The sequence below is a fragment of the Hemiscyllium ocellatum genome, chromosome 6 (genome assembly GCF_020745735.1).
Source record: "Hemiscyllium ocellatum isolate sHemOce1 chromosome 6, sHemOce1.pat.X.cur, whole genome shotgun sequence".
NCBI classification, from domain to species: domain Eukaryota; kingdom Metazoa; phylum Chordata; class Chondrichthyes; order Orectolobiformes; family Hemiscylliidae; genus Hemiscyllium; species Hemiscyllium ocellatum.
Genome location: NC_083406.1, coordinates 58,597,173 through 58,616,251, shown reverse-complemented (window position 1 = coordinate 58,616,251; position 19,079 = coordinate 58,597,173). Strand labels below are relative to the sequence as shown.

At 40.6% G+C, this 19,079-nt stretch overlaps 1 protein-coding gene across 1 annotated transcript in view; it reads right to left on the bottom strand.

Annotated features, from left to right (window-relative positions):
- Nucleotides 1-464: 464 nt before the first annotated feature.
- rab38a (RAB38a, member RAS oncogene family) overlaps nucleotides 465-19,079 on the bottom strand; it is a 71,573-nt gene continuing 52,958 nt past the window's right edge. Inside the window, exon 3 of the mRNA XM_060826599.1 lies at nucleotides 465-620. Coding sequence (XP_060682582.1) covers nucleotides 465-620 — 156 coding nt within the window. The remainder of the gene's footprint in view (nucleotides 621-19,079) is intronic.

Here is a 19,079-nt window from a genome sequence, read left to right as displayed (position 1 = left end):
CAGATAAAAATTACATTGGAAATGAAATTTACGTCTGGCTGGGGTACAGAATGGGCAGGGGTAGATCAGTTGCTGATATATATCCTACTAGCATTCCTTTCCATTGGAATAACTCATCTGCTATAGGCCCTTTTCTGCCCCTGTCAAAGTTGAATTTTATCCTCTTCTTCTTTTGAATGCACAATGTAAAGACAGTGCCTGGCCCAAAATTAGTCATTTGTGTGACACAAAACTTCTTTTGTGTCGTAAAACTGCCTTTCCTTTCCTAATCCTGTGAAGCACTGTGGAATGATTTTTCTGTTAGACAGGAGATACATCATTGCAAGTTATTGTAACTGAAATTTCAATTCTTTCACATTTTTCTAAATTCCACCACCATTCAGATTCCAGTTAATAATGTTCTTATTTCAAATACAAATGTAAGTGTGGAAGTTGTAATAGGCCTGTTACAACAAGATCCCAATCTAAGACTTAAAACAAGATGAGCAGCTGCTGTTGCTTCTGAAGGAATTGAGTGCGGGGGTGACAACATCAGACTCAACAGACTGTGCAAGATCATTTTCACTATCCATGATGTGTTTGACCAAACACCGAGCCGCTTCATCAATGTTGACATTTTCCTGTGGATGAGAACAGAAGTTAAATATTAATTTGTTAACATAAGGAAAAATACATGCTACTTTAGATCCTGTACTGTGATACAGCGGTCATAATTGTATTTGTATAGTAGATCATGTCATGAAGGTGAAGTTGTGAACTGTACCTTTAAGAGAGAGTGACTGCTGTTTTGAACTAACAGCGGACAAGCACCTGTATATGTTACTAGATGGCAGTCCCAGAATGTACTGGAAAATTGAAAATATGTAACATTTGGCTGTGAAGTGAATACTTGAGTTTTGGTTGCTGTTTTGACAATAATTTGAATTTAACCAATCAGTTTAAATTATGCCCCAGGATACTAAAACCCAATCGAGCTTAAATTTATTGTTTTGCCAACATTGAACCAATGAGATGATCCAACATTGTGGGCATATAAAATGTGAACATTTTAAAAATTGCTCAGAGAGCAACTGCTGTCGAGACAGAAATGTCTGGAGTGCTAACATCTTGCTGTCCAAGAAATTAGGAAACACTCTCTCTATCAAAGGAATCTTTTCATATGAAACATACTCGCAGTAAAAATAAAGACAACAACCCAGGCAGATCTTCAGCTGGAAAAGGAAAGGCACAAAAGATGACAGTGACTGTGTGGTTTTGAAATTAAGTTGATATAAGTTTAATAAGGTCTTATTGGGATAGCATATTGTTATAGATTTAGAGGCAGATAATCAGCATTTAAGAGAAAGGGGTGTTTAGAGTTGTGAATGGTTGCTTAATATTCACTTTTAGAGTTGAATAAATAAATTTATTTTTTTAAATAGTGGAATTGGGGAGTTCTGAGTCACTCATATTTTAACAGATTACAAGGTGAGGCAAGCTTGGTGTTTGGTTTAATTAACAGAGAGGTTCATCTCCGGGTCATAGCAGTTTGGGGGCTCGGGTCCAAGATTTGGATGGATTTAGACAGATCCACTCTGAGATTTGGACAGATTTGAACAAATTTGGGGTACAAATGATCCCAGCAGTTTTAAACATTTGCCGATTAGTGTCCTAGATCTTTAAGTAAAACATAGGTGAGAAAAGTATTTTTTTTTAAATTTCAGTTACTTGAGATTGGTTCACTTAAAAGTGAGGGAAATTGCTCTTAAGATTGCAAAAGAGGTTCTGGGGTTTGAAGAGGCTTCCCAAATTTGCCAAGAAAGCTTAGAAAGACAGAGGAAGGACATACTTTTAGATTTAGCGAATAGGTTAGGATTGGGTTTAACCAGAGACAAAAAGAAAGCGAAAATTCTAATGGAGTTGGTCAAGCACTTAGGTGTATCAGAAAAACAAACAAGTAGAGTTAGAAAACTTAAATTGCATTTGAGGCAAATGGAGTTAGAAGATAAAGAAAGGGAAAGATGAGCCATGTCAGAGGAAAAACAAAGAGAGAGAGAGGGAAAAGAAAGAGAGAGAAAAGGGTAAAGAAAGGGAGAGATGGTTCTTACCTGTACAAAAAGAAAGAGAATTAAATGTCAGAAGTTGCAAATTAGTCAGGAAAATCAAGTTAACAGGATGGCCATGAAGAAAGAAGATAATGATGTATACAACCATGTTAAAACATTACCACATTTTGATGAGAAAGTTGTCAAAGCCTTTTTTATTTAATTTGAAAAACTGGCTTGGCAGGTGAAGTGGCCAGAGAACTTGTGGGTAGTGCTAGTTCAGGCTAAACTGGTAGCAGAGCCATGAGATATTTGCAGCGCTGTCAGATGAGGGTTCAAGAGATTACGTAGATGTCAAAAAGCTATTTTGAATGCTTATGAATTAGTACCAGAAGTGAATAGGCAGTGGTTCAGAAGCATAAAGAAGGAACCAGGTCAGACTTATGTGGAGTTCAAAAGAATTAAACATAGTAATTTTGATAGATGGGTGTCTAAGAGGTTCTAAGATAGATTATTTTGCTGGAGGAGTGTAAAAGCTCACTTCCAGAGATGTTCAGGTGGATGAACAGAAAGTTCAAGAAGTGAAAAGAGCAGCAGAGATGGCAGATGAATATGCATTGGTACATAATATGAAGTATAGCTTCCGACAGGAATTTCATCCTGTGAGAGATAGAAATTGGGAGAATTGTGAAAATCCTTCACTACAAAACAAAAATGTAGAGCACACTGGTAATAGTTTACCACAAGTAAAAAAGGAAACTCAAGAGGGTGGAAAGGAGGTGAAAGGCCTCAGGTGTTTTCATTGTAGTGGAGTGGGACATACAAAATTACAGTGCTGATGGTTTAAGAGGGGTACTGGATAAAGATGTTTTCACTGCCAGAAGGTGGGAACACGTAAAATCAGTGCTGGTGGTGGAAGTAAGGCACTGTAGAAAAAGATGCGGTAAAAGAGGCGAAGCCAGTGATACTAGTGAAAGTCGTAAAGGAAACCCCAAGAAAAATCAACGAGCTGCAGTACAGTGAACAAACTAGGCACAGGGTGGATATTGAGTTAGCCCGATCTCTTATCGAAACTTCACCTTGTCTGTAAATTTGAAGAAGAACATGAAGAGAAGGGAAAGAAATTATGATTTTGAGAGATACAGGAGCTAATCAGTTTCCAATAGTAACAGATGAATATATTTACACTCTTCCTGACATTCCTGAGAGAGTGGTAATTTGTGGAATAGATGGACAGGTGGACATTCCCTTGTTTAAGATCAGGGTGAATAGTGGGAGTGATTGACAGGGTGTCAGTTCCAGGAATACAGTTTGTTCTTGGGAACGATTGAACAGGATCCAAGGTGGGATTGACACCCCTTGCTGTGGAGAAGCCAAAGAAAGACCAGGGAACTGAGGAGTTAAAGAAAAATCCCCTGGAATTTTTCCAGACTGTGTAGTAACAAGATCCCACTATCTTAAGTCACAGCATGAAACAAAAACTAAAGAGAAAGATGAAGGAGTTGAGGTTCAGTTAACAGACACCCTGTTTGATGTGATGGTGCAGGAAAAACCTGAATAGGTGCAAAGTGTTTATTCCTGGAAGGCTAGTAGACTTACAATAGAAATAGGTGACAATAAAAAAAAATATTGATGCATACTCAGAAAAGGAATCAGAATGTATTCCTGAGAGTTATTATCTTAAAGGTAGAATCCTAAGATGAAAATGGAGACCATGACAGGTTAGTGCAGAGGAGAAATGGGTAGAAGTGCACCAGATTGTGTTGCCAGGCCAGTACCATACAGGCAGGAGATATTCTGGGGAGCACAAGAATTACCAGCAGGATGTCACCTAGGGGTGAGGAAGACTCAGGTTAAGGTTCAAAAGCATTTCTATTGGCCTGAACTGCACATGGATGTGGTTGAATTTTGCTGTACATGTCATATATGCCAAATGGTAGGTAAGCCACAGGCAGTAATAAAACAGCACCTTTGTTGCCAATTCCCACATTTAAAAAACCTTTTACATGAGTTATGATTGATTGTGTAGATCTCCTCCCGAAAAGTAAAAGTGGGAACCAGTATTTGCTAACCATAATGGATGGGTCTACCAGATTTCCATAGGCAATTCCATTACAGAGTGTTAAGGCAAAAAGGGTGGTGGAAGAGTTAGTAGCTCTCTTTACCCAGTATGAGCTACCAGAGAGATTAGTCAGACCAAGGGTCTAATTTTATTACTAGGCTGTTTACAGAAGTCATGGATAGCTTAGGCAAACAGCACTTAATATCAAGTGCATACCACCCTAAATCCCTGGCAGCCTTGGAAAGGTGGCATCAGACCCTGAAGAATGTAAGAGCAAACTGTCAGGATTACATGATTGTTTGGGATAAAGGTATCCCATTTGTATCGTTTGTCATTAGAGATGCCCCAAATGAATCTACTCAGTTTACTTCCTTTGTGTTAATATTCAGACATAAAGTGAGAAGGCCTTTGAAATTAATTTAAGAAAAATTGAAGGATGAAAGTCAGAGATCTCACAATTGGAATATGTATGGGAGGTGAGGGAGGGATTAAATCGGTTAGGTGAGTTAACTAAACAGCACTTGAAAAGGGCATAGTATAGAATGAAGATGGTGGCAGATTAAAAAAAACTCTAAAATTCAGCTGTTTTCCTGTGAGAATGACATATTAGCATTGTTGCCAATGGTAGGAGATCCCTTCAAAGCCAGGTCTAGTGGTCCCTATCAAACTGAGAAAAATTTAAGCCAGTTAAACTATCTGGTAAAGATGCTGGATAGAAATAAAACTGTATCGGGTATGTCATGTGAATATGTTGAAAACTTACTGTAATAGAGATAGGGAACTAGAGAAACGGGTGTTAGTTACTGCCCTGCAGAGTGAGGAGTCAAATCCAGATGTTGTGGAGTTTGATGTGCCTCAAAGTATGTAAATAATGAGTAAGTCCTTGAAGAATGGGATAGCTTAGTGAACTATCTGTCTTAGGAGTAAAGAGCCCAGCTGTAAGGTTTGTTGCAGCAGTATGAGGACATATACAGGAATAAGATGGGGAGGACGAGTATTATTGTGCATGAGGTGGAAATAGGGAATGCTGTTCTGATAAAACAACACCCTTACAGACTTAATCTTTTCAAATCTAGGTACAGAAGGATGTGGATGTGATGCTCAATGAAGACATCATCGAACTAAATCAGAGTAAATGGAGTTTGCCAATCATGTTAGTTCCCAAACCTGATGGGACACAACAATTTTGTGTGAAGTATTAGAAGAACAATGCCATAACAAAATTGGACTCTTATCCAATACCAAGATTGGATGGCTGCTTAGAGAAAGTTAGACAAGCCACTTACATCACAAAATTGGACTTACTGCATGGTTATTGGCAGGTACTTTTCAGGGAAAGCAGAAGAGGTTTCTGCATTCGTAACCCCAAATGAACTGTATCAATTCAAAGTGATGCCCTTTGGAATGAAGAATGCACGCGCAACATTCCAAAGACTCGTGAACAGAGTTGTGGCTGGATTAACAAACTGTGCAGTTTATCAGGATGATGTAGTGATCTTTAGCGAGTTATGGAAAGATCACATGGTTCAGTTGGCAGAGCTCCTTGAACGATTACGAGAAGCAAAACTGGTAATAAACTTAAAGAAAACAGAATCTGCAAAGGCAGAGGTGATGTTCTTGGGACATGAGATCGGTCATGGAAGGTTAACCCCAAGGATTATGAAGATGAAGGCCATCAAGAAATTTCCATGACCATTCTCGAAGAAAGGAGTACTTTGATTTTTGTGACTAAACGGATTCTACTGGAAGCTTGTTTTTTCAGCAGCAGAGTGACTTTGCTAACAGATTTACTAAAGAAGAATATAAAATTTCAGTAGACAGAACAATGCCAGGAGGCGTTTGACAATTCAAAAGCAGTATTAACCACCGCACCTGTTTTAGCTACACCAAATGTTTTGAAACCCTTCAAAACTGTAATCGATGCTAGTGATATAGGAGTTGCAGCTGTACTGCTACAGGAAGATGATGGAATTGAATGACCAATTAGCTACTTTTCAAAGAATCTCAACACCCATCAAAGAAAATACTGTACCAGCGATAAAGGATTATTGAGTTTGGTACTGGCCTTACAATATTTTAACATTTATGTGACGGAGAATGTGTCAGGTAATGGTTCTATATATGGACCACAATCCTAAGAAAGATTTAAAGACAAAAATATGAGACTATTTCATTGGAGTCTTATGTTACAGACTTTTAATTTACAAATTTTACATATTGCGGGTACTAAAAATGTGGTAGCAAATGTGTTATCGTGGATTTAAAGGAACAAGTGTAGATATGCCCCGAGCTCTAGAATGCTCAACCTGTAGAAATAGTTTATCTTTCCATCTGGTCCTTTCCTGTTAATATCTTGAAGACTTTGATCAAATCGCCTTGTAACCTTCTGAACTCGAGAGAAAACAGGCCAAATTTGTACAATCTCTCCTCATAACGTAACCCTTGAAGTCCAAGTATCATTCTTGTAAACTTGTATTGTACTCCTTCCACGTCCAATATAAATTTCCCAAGGTGTGGTGCCCAGATCTGCCCACTGTAATCTTTAGATTAGATTCCCTACAATGTGCAAATAGGCCCTTTGGCCCAACAAGTCCAAACTGACCCTCCGAAGAGTAACCCACACAGATTCATTTCCCTACATTTACCCCGACTAATGCACCTAACACTACGGGCAATTTAGCATTGCCAATTCATCTGACCTGCATATCTTTTTTTGGAAATGTGGGAGGAAACATGAGCACCAGGAGGAAACCCCACAGACACGGGGAAAGTGCATGGGATTGAGGGTGATTTTAGCAGTTTAGATCAGAAACTGGCAAGCTGAAAGAAGACAGAGGGTAGTGATTGATAGGAGATGTTCTTCCTGGAGTTCAGTTACTAGTGGTGTACCACAAGGATCTGTTTTGGGGCCACTGCTGCTTGTAATTTTTATAAATGATGTGGATGAGGGCATACATGGATGGGTGAGTAAATTTGCAGATGGTAGTGCCAAAGGATGTTGCAGGTTACAGATGGACATAGATAAGCTGCGGAGCTGGGCTGAGAGGTGACAAATGGAATTTAATGCAGAAAAATGTGGGGTGATTCACTTTTGAAGGAGCAACAAAAATACAGAGTACTGGGCTAATGGTGAGATTCTTGGTAGTGTAGATGAGCAGAGATATCTTGGTGTCCATGTGCATAGATGCCTGAAAGTTGCCACTCAGGTCGATAGGGTTGTTAAGAAGGCATATGATCTATTGGCTTTTATTGGTAGAGAGACTGAGTTTCAGAGGCATGAGGTCATGTTGCAGCTATATAAAACTCTGGTGTGGTTGCACTTGGAGTATTGCGTACAGTTCTAGTCACCACATTATAGGAAGGGTGTGGAAGCTTTGGGAAGAGTTCAAAGGAGATATACTAGGATGTTGCATGGAGTGAAGGTCTTATGAGGAAAGGCTGAGGGAATTGTTTTCATTAGAGAGAAGGAGGTTGAAAGTTGACTTAAGTGAGACATATAAGATAATCAGAGGGTTAGATAGGTTGGACAGTGAGAGCCTTTTTCCTCAGACAGTGATGGCTAGCCGGGGCGGGGGGGAAGCATAGCTTTAAATTGAGGGGTAATAGATATAGGGCAGATGTCAGAGATAGTTTTTTTACTCACAGAGTAGTGGGACGTGATGCAACAGTGACAGACTGTCCAACTTTAAGGGCATTTAAATGGTCTTTGGATAAACATATGGATGAAATGGAATAGTTTAGGGGGTGGGCTTCAGATGGTTTCACAGATCGACGCAACAGCAAGGGCTGAAGGGTCTGTAATAAGCTGTAATGTTCTATGTTCTACTGGAATGCTACATTTACATTTTGGCACTAGTATTGGTCGCACATGTGGCTTTTAACATATTCCTGTCACCATGCAGATATGGGCTATGCTTTCTTCCTGAATTTCAGGTGCACATCGCTGTCAGCAGTAACTATAAACAATGTTGTCATCAATATTGAATATTAATGAGCAGAGAATAAAACACTATTGGCCCTTTATTGGTACTATTGCTTGCAGCCTACTCTACAGTGGAAAAACACAAGACCACTGGTAACTAAGACGAATGGCACCTATGATTTAGTTGATTAGGACATGATCTAAATTAGCTGAGGCATCGCCTCCTCAAGGTGTGTCACATGCCCTGCGAAAATGTTACACAATGCAATATTAAGTACTGTTATGATCCCAGGTGACATTATTACTTGGCATTATTAATTAGATTCCAGACTGAAATTTATCTTCACAGATCACATTGTGTTTTGATGGTTTCTCACTGAAACACAAGCATGCAATGTTGTAGATTTGGTTTTAACAAGAAAATGGAAGTTTACCTTCACTTTTTTTTTGTAATAAATATAATAAATAAATGGCTTACATGCAACAGAATTTGAAAGGATTTTGCAATGCATGGTACAATACAGTCTCATCAGTCCCAATTCTCATAATAGTATTCAAACACCAGACAGAATTCCCTTCTCTATCACATCTATTGGATTGCCTTAACTTTTTCTTCCCCCAGTTATTAGTCTTACAAGTTTAACAGCTTTATCTTAGATTATTCACACAACTAAACTTTGAGTTGCTCAACTTACACCTGTGCAAATCATTGGTCAGACCAGATTTGGAATTGGGCGTTCTGATCTGGGCACTTTGTTTAAGGAAGGATGTTAAGGCCCTGATAGAGTGCAAAGAAGATTTATTAGAATAATACCAGGAATGAAGGATTTTAGATACATGGAAAGATTAGAGAAATTGCGCTTGTTCTCCTTAAAGCTGAGAAGTTTAAGAGGTGACTTTATTGAGGCGCTCAAAATTATGAATTGTTTTGACAGGACAACAAAGAATATCTGTTTCCATTAGTTGGTGCGTTAGTAACTAGGGGTCACAATTTCAAGATTGTCAGCAAGGAGCTGGGAGTGAAGTGAGGAGAAACTTCTTTACTGAGCATTGTCAAGATCTGGAATATGCTGCTTGGAAGAATAGTGGAGGCTGATCCAAAGTAGGGTTCTAAAGAGAGTTGGATATATTGTTGGAAATGATGAATTTATAGGGTTACAGAGACAGGGATGGAAAATGTGACTAAGCTGGGTAGCTCTTTCAGGCACTGGTACAAATATATTAGCCCAAATGGTCTCCTTCTGCACTGTAAAATTCCATGATTCTATGAGTTTGTAACTTCAAACAACCCCTTGCAGGCTTCTAACTAAACACTTTGAGTGAAGCTTTCAACTAAAACCTTTACACTGGAGGAACCCCTTTCTTAACTTTTCAGAACTCCTTTCTCTAAGAGAAACAATTTCATATATCTAACTTCAAACAAGATTTCTGTGAGCTAAAACAAAAAGTTTTAGGAGCACAGAACAGTAGGAGGTCATTCAGCCCCATGAGCTTGTTACATCATTCAATTAGATCATTGCTGACTAATTCAATATATCGGTCTTTTACCCATATTCCTTAAATTATTGGTTAACAAAACTTTATATATCGCAGATTTAACTACAGGTTTCCAAGCTAACAAAAATCCTGATTCTAACTGAAAATAAGCTACTGTTCCTCAATGATTACAATATTTGTCTTTAAATAAGCCCAACATAAGCATTAAATAAGCCCAACACGAAACAGAACTCTCTCATAAAGGGAAGAGTGGATATTGAACTGCCAGAAAATGAAGCTGAAGTGGTAGTAATCAGGAACAAAGAAATGGCAGAGGAACTGGATAGGTATTTTGAATCAGTCATCACATACATAGAAGTGGGTTTCCTCCGGGTGCTCCAGTTTCCTCCCAAAGTCCAAAGATGTGCAGGTTAGGTGAATTAGCCATGCTAAATTGCCCGTAGTGTTAGGTAAAGGGGTAAGTGTAGGAGAATGGGTGGGTTGCGCTTCGGCGGGTCGGTTTGGACTTGTTGGCCCGAAGGGCCTGTTTCCACACTGTAAGTAATCTAATCTAATCTAATCTAAACTTCGAGACAGTCAGGGGACAGAGGTGAGTGTAGTGACCATCATTAAGGAGATGATGCTGGGGAAGCTGAAAGGCAGATAAATCACCCAGACTGGAGAGACTGCTGAGGAGATTGTGGAGGCATTGGTTGTGATTTTTTCAGGAATAACTAGAGTCAGGGAGAGTCCAAGAGGACTGGAAAATGGCTAATGGAATAGCTCTGTTAAGGGAAGGAAGCAGATGCTGGAAATTAAAGGCTAGTTTGCCTGACCTCAGTCATTGGTAAGATTTTAAAGTCCAATTTTAAGAATGAGATTGCAGAGTATTTGGAAGTGCGTGGTAAAATACAGCTAAATCAGCTCAGCTTCATCAAGGGAGGTCATGCCTGACAAATCTGTTAGAATATTTTCAGAAGGTAAAGAGAAAGTTAGACAAAGTAGAGCAGAGCCCATGCTGTTAGAATAAAGATACTGTATTGGATAGAGGATTGACTGACTGGCAGGAGGTAAAGAGTGGGGATAAAGGGGTCTTTTTCAGGATTTCAGCTGGTGAATAGTGGAATTATACAAGGCTCTGTGATGGGACGACAACTATTCATGTTAGACATTAACAATCTGGATTAAGAACTGAGGGCATTGTTGCAAAGTTTGCAGTTGACCCAGATTTTGGTGGAGGGGCAGGTAGTATTGAGGGGATACAGAGGCTGCAGAAGGAATTGGACATGTGAGGAGATTGGGAAAGTAGTGGTAGATGGAATACAATGAGAAAGTGTGAGGTTATGTAATTTCTTAAGAAGAATCAAGGCATACACTATTTTCTAAACAGGAAAAGGTTTCAGAAATCTGAAGCACAAAGGGATTTGGGAGTCCTAGTTCAGGATTATCTGAAGATTAATGTGCAGATTCAGTTGGCAATTTGGAAGGCAAATGCAGTGTTACCATTCATTTCGAGAGGGCTAGAATGTAACAACAGGATGTTCTGCTGAGGCTGTACAAGGCTCTGATCAATCCACATTTAGAATATTTAGTGCCTGCATCAAATGAAGAATGTGCTGGCTTAGAAGGAGTCAGGAGGAGACTGACAACAATGATCTTGAGATGAAGGATTGTTCAATGAAGAGTGGTTGAAGCCTCTGGATCTGTACTTGTAGTTTATGAGGAGGGGGGAGATTTGACTGAAACTTACAAAATACTGAGACGCCTGGATAGAATGGATGTGGAGGTGATGTTTCCAGTAGCAGGAGAGATTAAGACCCAAAGGCACAGCCTCAGAGTGGACGGAATGTTGGATAAAACTGAAGATATGGGAATTTATTTGAGATTTTGAATCATAGAATCCCTACTATGGAAGCAGCCATCGAGTAAACAACGACCCTCTGAAGAGTATCCCACCCAAAGACCCACCCACCCATGTAACCCTGCATTTCCCATGGCTAATCCACTTAGCCTGCCCACCATAGGCAATTTAGCAAGGCCAATCCACCCAATCGGCACATCTTTGGAATGTGGGAGGAAACCGGAGTTTCCAAAGGAAACCAACACAGACACGGAGAGAACATGCAAACTCCAAACAGTCACCTGAGGCTAGGTCCCGGGTGTTGTGAGGCAGAAGTGCTAATCTCTGAGTGACCGTACAATGTACTGGAACAAGTTAACTGTAAGCCAGACAGAAGAAAATGTAGAAAGCAGTTCTCGATAAAGATAAATAGGTTAACACACCCAAGTTCCAGTTGCAGTTAAAAAGAATGAAAAGAACAACAGTGTAATTTGTAGTGATTTGGCGCACTGACATCTACACCGCTGAAGCCAGGTGCAAACTCGAAGACACCTCCTCCTACTGCCCCCTCGAGCATGACCTCACACCCCCATCACCAAACAATCATCTCCCAGACCAAACACAACCTCATCACCTCAGGGGATCTCCCACCCACAGCTTCCAACGTCACAGTTTGGGAATCCCGCACTGCCCGATTCTACCTCCTCACAAGATCTATCAGCCTGACTATCCCGGCAGACCTATCGTCACAGCCTGTTCCTGCCCCACCGAACTCATCTCCACCTACCTTGATACGGTCCTATCCCCTAGGTCCAGGAACTCCTACATATATTCAGAACCCACGCCCTCCACCTCCTCCAAGACTTCTAGCTCCCTGGTCCCCAACGCCTCATCTTCACCATGGATATCCAGTCCCTCTACACTTTATCCCCCATGACGAGGGCTTCCGGCTCTTCATTTGTTCCTCTTCCGACATCCCCACTTGTACTTTTCCATTGATGCTCTTATTCGTTTGGCTGATCTGGTCCTCACCCTCAACAACTTCTCCTTCTAATCCTCCCACTTCCTCTAGATGAAAGGGGCAGCCAAGGGCTCCCGCATGGGCCCCAGCTATGCCTGTCTCTTTGTTGGCTACGTAAAACAGTCCATCTTCCGTAGTTACGCCGGCACCACTCCCGACCTCTTCCTCTGCTACATTGATGACAGCATCGGTGCCACCCCATGCTCCCACGAGGAGGTCGAACAGTTCATCAACTTCAGCAACACATTCCACCCTGACCTTAAATTGCCCTGGACCATCTTTGACACCTCCCTCCCCTTCCGAGACCTCTATATCTCCATCCACGAGGACCGACTCAACACTGACATTTTTTACAAACCCGATTCCCACAGCTACCTGGAATACACCTCTTCCCATCTACCTCCTGCAAAAAATGCTATCCCGTTTTCCCAATTCCTCGGCCTCCACCACATCTGCTCCCAGGAGGACCAGTTCCACCACAGAACACACCAGATGGCCTCCTTCTTTAAAGACCATAATTTCCCTTACCACATGGTTGAAGATGCCCACCAACACATCTCATCCACATTCCGCACCTCCGCCCTCAAACCCCAATCCTCCAACCACAACAAGGACAGAACCCCCTGGTCCAACCCACCAACCTCCGCATAAATTACATCAACCACTGACATTTCCACCACCTATAAATGGACCCCACCACCAGGGATATATTTCCCTCCCTACCCCTATCTGCTTTCTGCAAAGGCTGTTCCCTCCATGACTACTTAGTTAGGTCCACGCCCCCAACAAACCTCCTGGCACCTTCCCCTGCCACCGCAGGAATTGCAAAACCTGCAACCACACCTCCCCCCTCACCTCCATCCAAGGCCCCAAAGGAGCCTTCCACATCCATCAAAGTTTCACCTGCACTTCCACAATGTCATTTACTGTATCCGTTGCACCCGATGCAGTCTCATCTACATTGGGGGAACTGGACGTCTTCTCACAGAGCGCTTTAGAGAACATCTCTAGGACACCCACATCAATCAACCCCACCATCCGGTGGCTGAACATTTCAATTCCCCCTCCCACTCTGCCGAGGACATGCAGGTCCTGGGCATCCTCCATTGCACTCCTTTACCACCCGACGCCTGGAGGAAGAATGCCTCATCTTCCACCTTGGGACCCTTCAACCCATGGCATCAATGTGCACTTCACCAGTTTCCTCATTTCTCCTGCCCCCACTTTACCCCAATTCAAACCTTCAGCTCAGCACCGCCCTCATGATCTGTCCCACCTGTCAATCTTCCTTCCCACCTGTCTGCTCCACCCTCCTCTCTGACCTATCACCTTTACCCCACCTTCATCCACCTATTGCACTCTCAGCTACTTCTTCCCAGTCCCACCCCCTCCCATATATCTCTCCACCCCTGATGCTCCCAACCTCATTCCTGATGAAGGGCTCCAGCCCAAAACGTTGATTTTCCTGCTCCTCGGATGCTGCCTGACCTGCTGTGCTTTGCCAGCAACACACTCAAAACAGAATAACATTCCAGCTACAGTGAAGATCAACCAAGAGGCTAAGTTACAGTTGAGACCATGAAAGATTTGCACAAACCAAAGGATTTCGACAGGTTAGATTAGATCTCCTACAGTGTGGAAACGGGCCCTTTGGCCCAACTAGTCCACACCGGCCCTCTGAAGAGTAACCCACCCAGACCCATTCCCCATATTTACATCTGGCTAATGCACCTAACTCCATGGGCAATTTAGAACAGTCAATTCACTTAACTTGAACATCTTTGGACTGTGGGAGGAAACCGGAGCACCTGGAGGAAACCCACGCAGACATGGGGCGAATGTGCAAACTCCACACAGACAGTCGCTCGAGGCTGCAATTGAACCCAGGTTTCTGGTGCTGTGAGACACCAGTGCTAGCCATTGAGCCACCATGCCACCCTAGTTACTTGCTCTGTATGGTAAAATCATTTGGAATTGGACAAGCTTTACAAAGTATTCCAAATAAGGAAACTGGCAATTCTGATTCATAGAAAAAGCAGCCCAAGAATGCCTGATTTTAACAGTCACTCTGAAACTAATCAGCGAAGAAGAGGTACCCCACACCAGAAGTCTTGGTGAAGAAGCTGAGAAGAGCTCCAGCCTGGCCGGCTGCCAACTCACTGGGTAATAATGTTTGGGGCTTGTTGCAAAACCCAAGGTAGGAAAAACAGTAGCTGAGATAGCTCTAGTCATTAAAGATATATCTTTTTACTAAGTACTTGATAAATTAACTTGTTTTATAGATCTTGTGTGCCTCCACTGTTTCAGAGAAATGGGTAACAGGACAATCCTTAGAACTGAGAAGAGGAGGGTTTTTTTCAGCCAGCAGTTGGTGAATTGGTGGAACTCATTGCCAATAGAAGGCTTGGAAGGCCAAGTAATTGAGAGTGTATTTAAGACAGAGATAGGTAGGTTCTTCCTTGGCAAGGGGATCAAAGGTTACAGTGAGATGAAAAGAGAATGGGGTTGAGAAACAAATCAGCCATAGTCAGATTTGATGGGCCTACTAGCATAATTCTGCTCCTCTACCTTATGGTTTTATGATCATGTTTGTTTAAAAAACAATAATGCCTCCAGCAATTCTGACGAGTTAATCATTACGTCCCTTCATACACACAGACCGAAATCCAAGTGCCACCAGTTCAAAATCTAAACTCTGAAACAACTGACATTAAAATAATTATAAATCACATACCTTGCATCACAATATTTAGAATAAATCTTTGAATTCAATGTGAGAAATGCTATATGACTAGGAAGCCTGCTAGATCTCATAAGTCCTTATGTCTTATAGATGACAGGTGAAGGATACGAAGCAAAATTAAGTACATTTTACCCAACATTGATCTCCCCTGGGATTGCAGTTAGGACCTGTAATAAAGTGTCACTATTAATTACACTATCAGAATTTCACAGTGACTGTTTCCTGACAAAAAGAACCTTGAGAACTGTGCTTAAGATTTTGATTGCAAAAGATGGATCACTATGCATAATTAGCTGATGATAAATTTGAAATGCAAATAGCATCACTAGTGCAGCAATCATTTCTAAGGTTTCGCTGTGTTTATGATGGTGTTAAAAGATATCTGTCATATTTGAATAATAACAGAATGCAGATTTGGGTTTTTCTTATTATCTTAATTTTTTTTCCTATTATCTTAAAACTTTACTGGTTTGAAACTAGGATAGTGACAACTTAACAATAACTTTGATTTATGTGGCTTTCTTTTAAACATAATTAAACATCCTGGGGTGCTGTTCAGAGATATTATAAATAAATAAATAAAGGCAGATGATTTAAAGCTCTTGAAAATAAGGCAAGAAAGCAGATATGTAGAGATGTTTAGAAAAGGGATTTCAGAACTTGGGACGCAGGCAGCTGAATGGTGATCAGTATAACAATTAATTTTGCTACCTTTCCTTCATTAATGGTGGAGTGTTTAACAGAAAGTGAGTAGGTCAGTACATACAAGCAGAACAGCTGAACAGATGATTGAGGACAAGGACAGTAGAGTTTTGGATGATCTTAGACGTATGGAGGATACAATGTGAAAGGCTGGTCATATGTGCTTCAGAATAGCCTATATAGGTAAGAAATACATACATGATGGTTTCAGTGTAATGTTACAAAAGTAATCACCAACAAATCTTTGATTTCCTTTACCAATTAACTTCATAAACATTCATATCAAATAAGTAACAGTTGTTAGATGAGCAATGTAAAAATCACATTGATGTAAATGTGTTAACTTGAAGTATTTAAATTGCTATTCTCTGCATTCTGCCCATATAAGTTATCCCATTCTTGCATTCAATTTCTAAATGTAATCTATAGCTTTGAGGACACAATGAGGAGAAAGTCATCAACACAAAATGAGCAAACTCCTGAGCTTGCGAAGAGAGACAGAAACCATATGGGAATTCATGCCACATGAGTAAAAACAATATGCTCCCAGCACATCCACTATTTAATGGCCAGGTGGAAGGAGATCAAGGATCCTTAAACCCAAATATTACACTTTCCTTTTTGGTCATAAGTCTTAGAATTTCCTTAGGTTGAGTTGCACAACTGCTACCTTGTGAGGAGAGATAGTTATATGCAGCTTTCTGGAATATGCTTGCATTCTCATTGACAGGCAAGAGGATTGTACTCAGCCCTTTCATTTTTCGCTAATACATTTGCTGCATATTTTCATTGTATAGATGCTGAATTGGATTATGCTGACACCATCTGGACTTTGAAGGCATCAGAACATGGAACCAAGCCAGAGACGAACACAAAACATTGTTGATTCAAATTCCTGAGCCCTTGGAAAGGAAATCATAGACCAGGATGATTTCCCCTAGTCATCCAAAATACTGGCACTTACTGCCAAGTCCATCACCCTCAGACAGGCAGAGGAGGACTTCAAAACTTGAACAACTTCACCTGAGCTGACATTCTCACCTATTCTTTCTTGAACATTCTGGGTGCACACAATCTTCACCCTTTTACTTCCACAGTAATTCTTCATAATATATTCTGGTTAAACACAGTTTAACTTAGAACCTTTCACTTTTCTATCGAACTCACCTCATAGCAATTGCAGCCAACTCTTTTAATCTTCCTTCCTCCTGTTAACAGCCTCCTTCCCCATGTCATGTGGCATTCATCCTAATCTAGTAGAACTGTAAGCTCATTTACTCAACTTCCTTCAGGAAAAACTAAATGCTTGCCAAAGGAACACCCCAGCTATAAAACCATTCATCCATTCAAAGGAAGGTCACTCAGTTTACAAGAACCCATCCATCTCTCAGTATAGAAGATAATGTAGAATTATATACAGTTGCATTGAAGAGTGACTTAGTAATTGGAGAATTTGCATTTGGAGTATTACATTAAATCCGTGCAAAAGGAAAAGGTAATGATTTCATGAGAACGGTCTGGCTAGTTCAAATATATTAGAATCACGAAGGGTGATAGAACAACCAGTGGAATTCTAAAAATGTTACAGACAGAACATTCTAGTTATTTTCTAACTGTAATATGACTAGGTCTTGGGCCAATAACACTAGACAGGAAGAGCAAGATTCTACGCAAAAGGGAGAGAATGTACCACTTCAATTATCTGACACTATATTTGAAAATTTAAGTTGAAGGAGAAAGTTAAAAACTTAGGCTTTAAGGTCTTTAACTTACTGTCTTTCATGGAAATGCAACAAATGGATTCTGAGTTCAGAAAGCTGTATTAAATAGCCCAAATCAAAAACTGAGTAAGAACCAATACTTCAGTGTTACTATTTAAAAGACATGTTGCTATTGAGGAAATAGAGACTACCTCAAATACTAGCTGATGGAAAAAGTTGTCCAAGAGTGGAATTACATTTGGAATTTGTAACAAAATACAATGAATGGATAACAAAATTATAATAGTGGATCACTTACATATGAAAAACTGTAGGCCAACATACTATAAGTCCTTCTGCAGCCTCTTCACTTCCTCAATACTACTGATCCCTCCACCTATTGCTGTGTCTTCTACAAACTTTGCAACAATGCCCTCTGATCGTTCATGTATGATGTTGCCCTTCGTCCAGATTGTTCATGTATGATGTTGAATAGTTGTGATACCAACACTGAATACCACAGAACTCTATTAGTCACTGGCTGCCATTTTAAAAAGGACCCATTTATCCCTACTCTCTGCCAGTTAGCTAATCCTGTATCTATGCCAGTACCTTTCTCCTAATGCCATGATCTCTTATCTTATTTTACAGCCTCTCATGTGCAACCTTGTCAAGGGCTTTCTAGAAATCCAAATAGATCACAACCACTGGCTATCCCTTGTCTAACTTGCTTGTTGCATCTTCAAATAATTCTAATAGATTTGTCAGGTATGACCTCATGTTGACGAAGCTGCAGTGATTTTGCCCTATTTTACTATGCATTTCCAAATATTCTTCAACCACATCTTTAATAATGGACCCTGAAATCTTTACCAATGACCAGAGATCAGGCTAACCAGCCTATTGTCCTTTGTCTTCTGCCTCCTTTTCTTTTTAAACAGGGGTGTTACATTAGCCATTTCCTGGGATTCTCCATGACTCCAATCATTCCTAAAAGATCACCACCAATGCATCTACAATCTCCTCAACTATCTTCTTCAGAAGTATGGGGTGTAGTCTATCCAGTCTGGATGATTTATCTGCCTTCAGACTTCTCACCTTCCCTAGCATCTTCTCCTTAGTGATGGTCAATACACTCATCTCTGCTCCGACTCTCTTGAAGTTCTGGTATGTTACTGGTATCTTCCACTGAAAACTGATGCAAAGTACCTATTCAGTTCCTCCGCCATTTCTTTATTCCTATTACTACTTCTCCAGTCTCATTTTGCAGCAATCAAATATCCACGCTTGCTTTTCCCTTACCTTTCCGATATCTAAAAAATACTCTTGCAATCTTCTTTTATATTCCTAGCTAGCTTGCTCTCATATTTGATCTTCTCTCCCTAACGCTTTTTTAGTCATCTTCTAATGGTTTTTAAATTTCCAATTTTGAGGCTTCCCATTATTGTTCACCACAATGTATGCTTTCTTTTTTGCTTTATGCCATCCCTCAATTCCCTTGTCAGCCACAGTTGTGTCATCCACTCCTTAGTATGTTTTTTCTTTCCTGGGATGGATTTCTGCTGTGCCTCCTGAATTATCCTAGAAAT